Source organism: Nuphar pumila, chromosome 3, assembly GCF_984573655.1.
Source record: "Nuphar pumila chromosome 3, dmNupPumi1.hap1.1, whole genome shotgun sequence".
NCBI lineage: Eukaryota > Viridiplantae > Streptophyta > Magnoliopsida > Nymphaeales > Nymphaeaceae > Nuphar > Nuphar pumila.
In genome coordinates this window covers 29,955,216-29,966,436 of record NC_143251.1, presented here as the reverse complement: position 1 = coordinate 29,966,436, position 11,221 = coordinate 29,955,216, and the positions used below count along the sequence as shown (strand labels likewise).

Below are 11,221 nucleotides of genomic sequence, written 5' to 3'. Positions count from 1 at the left end.
ATTACAGGTTAAGAGGTTTATTTAGACTCCCACCTTGTTTCTTCGGCAAGCAAAAAACAAAAAATGGTTGCAAGATCTAGCACTGAGGCAAAATATCGAGCTATGGCGGCCATGACCGTTGAAGTTACTTTTATGGCTTACACCAGGTTGTGTTAGCTCCTTAGGCTATTGTGACAGTCAAAGTATGTGTGTGTGTATACACTTAGGTTTTGGATCTAGATCCAATAAGATCCAAAAAGAGGTCTCATTTAATACCCTTCCACATGGGTTGGGGTTGAATCCAACCCAAACCTCTCACCTTTACCCGCCCCCCTCGCTTCACATTTAAAACCCCTCCCACCAAGCCTCCACCCTACCCTACAAAGCCCCCTCCCTACTCTGTTTTTTTTTTCTCTATAAACCCCACTCTCTCTCTCTCTCTTATTTTTACGCGTCTCTCTCTCTCAGCTCAGCCGAGAGGTGGTGTTGACCACCACTCATCCTCTCAAGTTCTTCCGGTAGTGGTAACAACCACCACCACCTAAAGCTCACCAGAGACACCCCCCACTGCCGAACCACCCTGTTGTCGTGCCAACACCCTCTAATGGTTTCCCTGTCATTCAGACGAGCGAATGAGGCAACCGACCTCGTTCTTATCCTGTTATCTAGCCTGGTGGTCGGAGGACCACCAAAATGCCTCTCCCTTGCGCCACCCAGCTCCAGCCGATGACCACCAAGGGCCTCGCACCCCCTTTGCCTTCTTCTTCCTCCTCGGCTTCTGCCGCCTGAGCCACTGTCTGCCCCCACCTTCTTCTCTTCCTCTGTTTTTGTCCGACCCAGGCCACCTGACGCCTATGCCCCTTCTCTGAGCAGAGGCACCGCCCCGATGCCACTCCTCTCTCCTCCTTCTCAGTTATCTGAATCGAGCCCGGCATGACAGAGCTCGGTCTGGGTAAGGTGCCAGCTTCAGACAATGCCTATCTCTCAGGTTTGACCGGAGCCACTAGGGTGGTCGGAACCACCTTGTCGTCCCTCCCCCTCGATCATGTTTTACTAAAACTTGTCTCAGCCGAGTTGCACTCAGCCCAGTCGAGTTGCACCCGAACCTGTCGATCGCCGCCCGAACCTTGTGCCTCAGTCGGGAGCTCAGCCGAGCCTGGCCACCTCCCCGCCAAACAACAGTTGGCCCCGCCGAGCGCCACTTGCTCGACAGAGGCGTTGTTGCATCATCCTCCTGCGCTCATTTTCTACAAGAACGTAGTTCAACCCAAGCCGATCGCTGCCATCTTCGAGTTCTTTTTTTGTGGGCCATCGTACCCAGGTGATGCAACCCACCACCGCCTCCCGTCGTGGCATCCTCCGCTCCACTACTTCTGTCGTCAAAACCGAGCATTGGTGCAATACCATACTTATTTTGAGGTAGGAAAATACATATGATGTTTATATTCCTTATATATATATATATATATATATACTTAATGATTTATTTATATACATATAATTATATTTGTGTATGCATGTTTTATTTAGGTACACATATTTATATTTAAGTACGCATAATTACATTTGTGTACACATGTTTTATTTATTACATACACATGTTACATTTATGTAAGCATGATTTATTTACTTATGCATATATAATTACATTTACATACACATATTTATATTTGTATATACATGATTTATTTACGTATGCATAATTATATTTGCGTACATATATTTTATTTACATTTACTTATGCATATTTCATTTATGAAGCATATTTTGTATATTAATTTACACATGCATAGTTCCTTTGTGTATGCATATTTTCATTTCGTATGCATATTTATGTATGCATGCTTTGTATTTTGACTTACGAATGCATATTTTGTATGTTAATTTATGTATGCATGCTTCGTATCTTCATATTTTGTTATGTACGCATATTTCAGTACATATGCATGTTTTATTTATGTATGCATGTAGATTCTTGACATTGTGAAATATTAATGCATGATTCAAGTTTCAGACACTGCATATTGCATATTTTAGTCAGTAATATACGGGCTTTAAATTGTATAAAAGTGAGCCATTAATACACATGCGTTTAAAAATTTTGGATTATCTCGACTTTCAATTCAGGTGATACTTGTCCTTCAGGAATTCCCAATATGCCTATGTTGTTTTGAAAATACAAATGATTTGATTTTAGAGGAAAACCTGAATTCTCATAGTGGATTACTGTCAGAATATAATATTGATATAGCTGCATTGTCATATTGTTGTACATTATGATATGCTTGTTTATTATACCACATGAAATAACATATGAATTGCATGTGAACTGTTATTATTATTGTACTATAAAACATGTGAAGCATGCTCATATACTTGTTAATGAATTGGGGCTTATGGCAAACCCCGAAGTGCACCAATGCACCATACTAAGAAAAAATATGTGCACACTTAATCCTAAGATCGCCTTTAGAAGCAAGATGCTCAATCGATTTAAAAGACCATAACATATTGAATGAGTTATGATAATACACAAACATAAGAACCTACCTAGAATAGGTAGATGATGCCTACTAACATGAGGCATATGCAAATATGGTAAATCTCTTTAATAATAGAGGATTCAATAACTCATCTGTACTTCTTACCTAGAGAGATGATAGGTGGTACAAGCTCTGATGGACATTATTATTAATTATTATGCTTCTTGAGCGACAATGTCTCGACGTCCCCAATCATCGGAGTTAGGGGACATGACTATGTGGTAAATTCCACAACTTTTACAGTAAGTTTAGGACATATCTTTGTTTATCTCGACCTTTGGAGAGTTTTCTCTTGGTCATTACACCGTCATCTTTGAAGCATATTCAGCTAGTCATTCGAGGTATTAAAATACATAGCATGACAAACCCCTGAATTATCTCAATTTGCCTTTACATTTTCATCTTGTGAATACCTGTAGGGAGGATAATATCGAAACAAAGACCTTATATTCACATTATTATTGGAAAGCATGCCTTTTTTGTATAAATCAATAGATCTTACAATTATATGCTTTATGACATTGATTAATGTGTCTCATATATATTTTAATGCATGATTTTTCATCATATATATATTAGTTCTTTATAAATATGTGACATTGTTGTACCTACCAGATTGGATGTAGTTTGACATCTTATCATTTTAAGTGATGAGTAGACTGTTGTTACAAGCGATGGAGAGATTATGCAGACCAGTCAAGGAATCACAATTCTGCATAGTTTCCTTTACTAGATGTGCTTGACATTCTTAAATGTTACTTGTTAAACAATTTTCAATTTAGTCATGTTTTGAGGTTCTGTTTGGAATGAAGCATTTTGTAAATTTTGTTTTCTCTATTTTTGTGAAAATAGACCCAAATCCATTAAGTCTGAGATCTAATTTGCAATGCCCCAAAAATGTTAACTTAAAATTTTGAAAATTTTTATTTATTTTTTGTAAATACAAACATTTCAAATAACGAAAATGTTTAAATATATGTTAGACAATTATGGCCAAGTTACAATGGAAAAAAAAACTACACAAGACTGGATCCATTCTCTTTAGGACTTGGATCCTGCTCCAAAACCAATGATTTTATACATTCAACTTTGATATTCATTCATCAAAATACAAATGCAATTAATTTAACATCAGAGTATCACATCAATGTATATTATCAAAATGGTTCCTATCTAATTAGAACCCTAAATAATCTTAGGAACAACTATTGGTGATATGGTTCACTAGCCTTAGTCTTGCACTGTGTCATCATGCTCCAACTAATGTTCCTCACCTGCATTCTCCATGAAACAAGGTCAGTCTCTTTTGAGTTGGTAAGGTGTAACACAACATAAAACATGTACATTCTAAAGTATTCATTTTTACATATTGGTCATAATTTTAAACAAAGCATTCACAATCTATAGACAACATGATTCATTTAGTGACATATCTATGATATGATAATAATGCAACAAATTGTATAAATCTCATAATTCATCAACTATGCATGTGTTCCTTTAACAAGTGGTATCAGAGCAAACATTATACCATAAAGGGATCTCAACTCTTTTATGATGGTAAATTCAAAGAGATTCGTTGACATACTAAAAACACCCAGGCGATTGTCGAACGAACCTAAGTCGAGTTGTTTCGGCAATGGCAAGAGGGCATCGATAAAATCTGTTGCTTGGAGCATATTGATAGAGATGTAACAGTCCTAGGAGATCAGTTGGGCGCTCTCCACAAGCGAAGGCATGACATAGACAAGAGTGTTGACTTTAATGGTGGCTAAAGGGGACACCCAATCACACTGATTCTCGAAGAGCCACCTCATAATTTTGTGTGTGGCATAGGTAAGAAACCTCGATTTGAAATACCATATTTTTTAGTGAGAATGTGTGTGAGTGGGCAAATACTTTTTTACATGTTACAACATGCCCCTTGAGGCACATATTATCGAAGTGGTTGCTCGCCTTGAAGGTGGTGCATTGCGATGGTACAGTGGCTTGAGTTCATACATGGGATGATTTTGATGACCGAATCACAAAAAGATTCAACAACTATGATAGTGGCCTTTAGAGGCCCCAATTGCTGCACAACAGTTCAATAAAGTTGACTACCACACTGGTAGACTTGTCAACGATGATGATTCTTTTTTCAGCAAGGCCATCATCGATGCCACATCAGTGCACCATGGACCGGAAGCATGCACAGTTAGATCAGATGCTCCAGACTGTTGAAAACACCCTGGTGCACAGTAGGGCTATGCCCCTACATGGAGTAGTGAACTTTTTCACTGATTCACCAGTTCAAAAATCAGGTAGTGAGTTAATGTTGTGAGATGAAGAACCAACCATTATTAAGGGCAATCAAACCAAGTGACTCTTTGCTCAGCCCGACCAACAACCAAGCATAATTGACTGCATGAAGAAATTAACAGCAATCCAAGACGTGACAACACAAACTGAAGGCACGCTTGTCAGATACATGCTTGGAGCATGTCCTATGGACAACATCACCCCCTCCCTTCTGCAATTCAGTCCTTGGGCAGCGGTTATGGAACAATGAATGGTTAACCGTGAAATCACCAAAATGCATGGAATTGTTCAAAACTTCATGTTTGATCTAGGTAGAGCGACCAATCAGTTGGGTCATGATCTCTCTCACTTTGAGGGCAAATGATACAAGAACTACTTTGCATGCAATGTGCCTTGTGGTATCTATTTGATGGTGGATATGCAAGTTGTAGGTAGATAGCCGTGTTTCTTAGAGCATTAGACTTCATAATATTATTAGTAACTACTTTAGGCCATTCTCCACCTCCACCTCCACCTCCCTTCCCCAAAACACCCACATCCACACAGGAGTTTGCACACACACATATACACACATATATGTTTGCTACAGTTATTTGTACATACAATTTGGCAGAAAACACAACTTTTTCCAACTCTTTGGCATGTTTTCTATTGATGCAACCTTACAGATATGAACTACATAGCTGATTTAGTAGAAAATAGGTTTTGAATCATGTATTTGCAAAGATGTAAGCAGTTTTTTCAAGGGTCAAAAAAATCAACAACTCACAATGTGCCAAAATTTGATGAATCAAATAATCATATTTTTAGGTTAAAAAAAATAATCCAGGATGTGTTTCCTAAGAAATAAAACATGTTAAACACTTGTATGTGGAGGAAGTGGAAATGGGAAATGATACGAGAAGTAAAATCGAGAAGTGAGACTTTTTAAAATTTATAGAAAATGAGAAGTATCAATTTGAAAGTGAAACAATAATGATGTCCTTCGGAGTGTTCAACACTATAGGTCCAATTCAATCATATTGGATCCAGAAAAAATCTGAGTTATATCCAAGCCAATTCATCTCTAATTAGATTCAAATGACATAGATTATATCCAACCTCATTGAGTCAGATCTAAATACTATTAGTTAAATCAACTACCTAATTTAAGGTCCAAATCTATATTGGACCGAATGCTAGGATTTAGATCCAAATCCAATATTCATATTCTAAAAATATACAAATCATTTACTTTCTTGTTTAGTCCACATATTTAAATTTTATAATTATTCTTGCAATATTCTTTATAACTTGAGATTTAATTTTATAATAATTCGAAATGAAGAAATTCAAGAAAATCGAGAAATTATATTTTTTTGAACTAACCAAAATTAAAAATTACTGAATTGGATCTTCTACGAGATCTATGACTCATAACGGATCTAACTAGAGTTCTACTTTAATTTAAACTCTTAAATTTAACCTGATTTTAACTTAAATTTTGCACAAATTTAAAAGTTAAAACAAAATTCGCACGTGTTATATTTCTTGTGTGTTTTAGTAGGTGGGATGGCATCCACCGGCTTACATCCATCTCCTGGGTGGTAGTGATTAATTAAATCAGACTGTCCATAACGACATAGGGGATGGAAAATTGGACACATCTTGATCAACTTTTCAATTCCAAATTTAAGTCCAACCACCAGTTGCATTTTGGTCACATATGTCAAACCCAATGAGCCCAACCGACTGGCAGACTCGAAGGATGGTCGGTCCAAACCGAGACCATGCCATTTTTTGGTGTACCCATCCAGTGATTGGTGTGCTGCCAGTTTGGTGTAGCAGATTAGACCCCTTTTTGTCATTGCGACAAATTTGAAGCACAACCTGCCAAATGATCAGTCCTGACAGATATCAGACCCATCTGGCTGTGTCAAACGCGTTCTTGGATCTGGTTACATCCTTGTAACTGGGTCTCGCTCGCATGGCCAACCGGGTGGTTGTGAAGGTGTTGAGTTGAAGACCCCGGATCCAAACCCGCTGGCAGAAGGTGGCGTCGGTATCTTTCAGAGGTGCCCCACGTAAGGCAGGGTGGTCGTGGGGGCTCCACCCTCACTTCGGCAAGGGTTCATCATCATTAAAAAAAAGTTGTAACTGGGTCCATTCCCAAATAGACGTATGCCCTAGATATATCCAGAGCGGAGCGGTATATGCCATGACATATACCAGCTCGCCACGTGTAACATTTTTTCGATTCAGATCCATATCTGACCCGGGTAGTGTGCCTAAATTTGAACAAGGACCCACCTTGACCTACGCCTACCCCGTCTTTGTGGGCTTTGGATCTCTATGTGACCCTGCCCAGTGTTTGTGGGTCTTTTGGAGTCATGATCCGGTCCGTCCATTCGTAGTTCTATTTTCTGGATGAGTCATAATATCTGCCTCGCCACGTTAGAAACCTCCAACGGACCATTTTTTAGCATGCAACGGCTAGATTTTTGTTTATCGTCGTCCCAACGGTAACCCAGCAACGGTCGAGAAATTCCCAATCGATTCAAATCGATGACTCGTTCCATCGCATGGATCGCTTCTTCTAACTCTTTCTTCCTGAGCTCTGCTTCTTCTCTGGCCGCTCTCTCTTTTCTCTCCGAAAAAAACAAAGGGCAAAGATCTATCAACTAACCGGCATCATCTCTGAGAAGAAGATCACCACCATCCTGTCTCCATACTGCTGCAATGGCGCTCCCTATCAGGCCTTCAAAATCTGCACCATGTTCGCCCATCAAACCCCTTCCTTCTATTCGGCACCCTCACGCTCGGTCGGATTCATTTCATGTCATCCACAAAGTCCCAATTGGAGACACCCCTTATGTCAGAGCCAAACACGTTCAGGTAGGCTTTTTTCCCTTACTTCCATCTAGTGATGAGGATGATGCCTTCCCCTTCCTTTCCCTTCGTTTCTTTAATTTCCTTTTATTGGCTTTAGATGACCCACTTTTTATTTTTGTAGTTGGTTCCCGTTTCCGTTATTGATTTTGGTCTCCTTTGCATTTGTGGTGTTGGACCAGTTGGTAGATAAAGATCCTGAGAAGTCGATTGCGCTCTTTTGGGCAGCAATCAATGCGGGTGACAGAGTGGATAGTGCTCTCAAGGACATGGCCATTGTGATGAAGCAGCAGAACCGCACAGAGGAAGCAATTGAAGCCATCAAATCGCTACGGAACAGGTGTTCGGACAGCTCCCAGGAGTCCCTTGATAATATCCTTCTCGATCTATATAAGGTTTGCTTCCTTCTTTTTCGCTCTTCAAAGTAACCTTTGTTTTGCCTCTCAAACGCCTAACCTTTTCCTTTTTGCTGTACTCATCCTCTATGATTCTTCTTTTCTTTTGGTGGTACTAAAAGTCAATCTGTTGCAGAGGTGTGGGAGGTTAGATGATCAGATTTCCCTTCTGAAGAACAAACTGTTCCTAATTCAACAAGGGATGGCGTTTAATGGCAAGAGAACGAAGACAGCACGATCTCAAGGAAAGAAGTTTCAGGTCTCCATTGAAGAAGAAACAACTAGATTACTGGTAGGCGTTTCCCTTGTTCCTACACCAATGAGATTTTTTTTTAATGTGACTCTAATACTACTAAATTCAGTGTGGATAGAAAAGGAGCTGACATGTTCTCTAACAAACTTTTATAGGGAAATTTGGGTTGGGCTTTGATGCAGCAGAACAATTATGTCGATGCAGAAGCCGCGTACCTAAAAGCATTATCGATTGGCCCTGATAATAATAAAATGTGCAATTTGGGTATCTGCTTGATGAAGCAGGGGAGAATCTCAGAGGCCAAAGTAACTCTGCAGAGGGTGAAGCCTGCTGTAGCAGATGGACCTAGAGGTGTTGATTCACATCTAAAAGCATATGAAAGAGCACAAGAGATGCTCAGGGATCTCGAATCTATGAATGGCCAGGATCAGTTCCATCCAGTATCTTCATCAGTGTGGCAGCCTCAGCCCTGCACCCAGTTTTATGCTGATGAGAACTTCAATTCAATCAATATTGACAATGGTTTTCCTCCATTGCAGAAAAGCAGCAAACCAGCATCTCAGCCTTGCACCCAGTTTTATGCCGATGAGAACTTCAATTCAATAAATATGGACCATGGTTTTCCTCCCTTGCAGAAAAGCAGCAAACCACCATCAGCACCTCAGCCTCGCACCCAGTTTTATGCTGATGAGAACTTCAATTCAATCAATATAGACAGCGGGTTTCCTCCATTGCAAAAAAGCACCAAACCAACATCTCAGAATTCACTAAATATTGATGCCCCACCATTTTATTCTTCGAAACTAATAAACACCCTGTCTGAAAGAACCATTCATGACCCTGTATGCAACCTTAAGAGGACAAGATCAGTTAGCACAGACCAAGATATAGAGAAGTTAAAGAAAACAGGGTTGGATCAATTTGAAGAAAGATCAATAAAGAGCGCATTTTTAGCAGAACCAGCAGAACAAAGCGACGATGATGGTATCATCTGGCCAGACAACAAAGAGTTTGAAGAAGCAATAATGGCAGCTGCAGCTTTTATTTGTGATACTGCAAAACCAACAGATTGCCAGAGAAAGATACCCAAGCGACTCAAAGTTTTCCAGGAGATCGCTCTTCCCTTGAGCCCTCAATGCCCCAACTGAACTTCTTGTCCCATGGGTTTCCCTTTATTTTTTGTCTCATTTATTTTTTATTTATTTATGATGCTGCTGATTTAGGGTGGGAGATGGACTTGTTCTCCTCTCTTAAGCCTGTTGGTCTGCAGGGTGCCAAGTGAAATCCTAAGTAGTCAACAGTGATTGCCGCTGACATTCTTCATTTAATCAATTCTTTGATGGCCATGCGTGCTAATTATTCATTTAATCAATGATGCTTGTTTTCATTTTAGCTTTGCAAAATCTTTGTTAAGAATGAAAATTTTGATGGATCAGTATCAACATTTGTTTACACGAGGCCAATGTGCTGAGATAATTACAATTTTATCTTTGTATTAACCAATTTTATACATTTTTCAAGAGGTAAATACAATTTTCTGTTCAACAACAAGATAAATGAGAAAATAAACACCTAGCTTCAAAAAAATGGGTGAATACAACATACCAAATGCCCCCCCCCCCCCCCCCCCCCCCACACACACACACACACGAAGACAAAAGCAGTAACAGAAATACCTGTAAAAGATAAATGGGAAAATAAACACGGTCCATCTTGGCTTACAAGACAAGCAGTAACAGAAATACCTGTAAAAGATAAATGGGAAAATAAACACGGTCCATCTTGGCTTCACAAGAAGACAAAAAGTAGTTGACTAACAACGCCTCAAAATTTTGACTAAAAAATAATATACTTAAAAAATTTCATAATTTTTTTTTAAACTCTTTAGGATATATCAAAAACAAAATATACTTAAAAAATTTCATAATTTTTTTAAAACTCTTTAGAATACATAAAAAACATTCATTTTGGTTTTGGTTAGAATTTTGGGCAAGTTACAAGTATTCTTGATTAAATCCATTTTTTTATATATCAGACTTGAGTTTTGGTCTAAATTATAGATTGATTCCAACTCAAAAATTCAAAATTCAAGATAGAAAAGTGATAATATAATTATGATACCAATTTAAATCATTCATCAATTAAATGACTTGTTTATAAACATTTAATTAACGACCAGCAATATTGTCAAAACAAAATTAAACAGTCTTAACAAGATTATACACCATTTTTCAAAACAAATTGCCAAGACTTTCTTGGCACAACTTACTCATTACCTGAATGTTTATAATATAAGGGTTAGACTCATCGAGTTTTAATAAGAACACAATAGCATTGTATGTATGTACAAAACCAAACATACATAGGGGTTAGACTCAGCGAGTTTTAATAAGACATAGATCATTTTAAAATATATATAATGCAATATAATCATCATAATGCATTCAAATAAACAATTATAGAAATTAAATTTATGCAACATATTACAAAGCATGAACATATCAATGATTAAGAATTTGAATCATTAAAGCATATTTTCAACACAAATTCACCAAAATATAAATGCATTGTTTTTCTTGCTTACTATTCATGGGGGTACTCATAGGCCACTATCTCGAATAAGAGAAGAACACTGGGGTGTTTGTTATGTCATGTAATTTAATTTCTTGAGTGATTTACTATAATAAATCTATAGTAAACATTTAATTGATGACCAACAATATTGTCAAAACAAAATTAAACAGTCTTAACAATCATAGACCATTTTTCAAAACAAATCACCAAGACTGAAATAGTTGGTTCTTGGCACCGCCTGTAGTATTCTATCATCACTCCAACTTGCTTAATCATTACCTGAATGTTTATAATATAAGGGTTAGACT

At 38.2% G+C, this 11,221-nt stretch overlaps 1 protein-coding gene across 1 annotated transcript; it reads left to right on the top strand.

Moving 5' to 3' along the window:
• Nucleotides 1-7,541: 7,541 nt before the first annotated feature.
• On the top strand, nucleotides 7,542-9,487 carry LOC149842458 (protein POLLENLESS 3-LIKE 2-like). The gene is made up of 4 exons (XM_090000666.1): nucleotides 7,542-7,697; nucleotides 7,874-8,086; nucleotides 8,223-8,378; nucleotides 8,495-9,487. Exons 1-4 carry the CDS (start codon nucleotides 7,542-7,544, stop codon nucleotides 9,485-9,487), a joined length of 1,518 nt encoding a protein of 505 aa, XP_089856792.1.
• The last annotated feature ends 1,734 nt before the right edge of the window (nucleotides 9,488-11,221 follow it).

What these genes read in the sequence shown, in the direction of transcription:
- LOC149842458 (XM_090000666.1), top strand. Translation starts at nt 7,542, where the DNA reads ATGGCGCTCCCTATCAGGCCTTCAAAATCTGCACCATGTTCGCCCATC. An exon ending in TCAGAGCCAAACACGTTCAG is followed by an intron (nt 7,698 to 7,873) that starts GTAGGCTTTTTT and finishes GTGTTGGACCAG; the next exon opens with TTGGTAGATAAAGATCCTGA. An exon ending in AAGAAACAACTAGATTACTG is followed by an intron (nt 8,379 to 8,494) that starts GTAGGCGTTTCC and finishes AAACTTTTATAG; the next exon opens with GGAAATTTGGGTTGGGCTTT.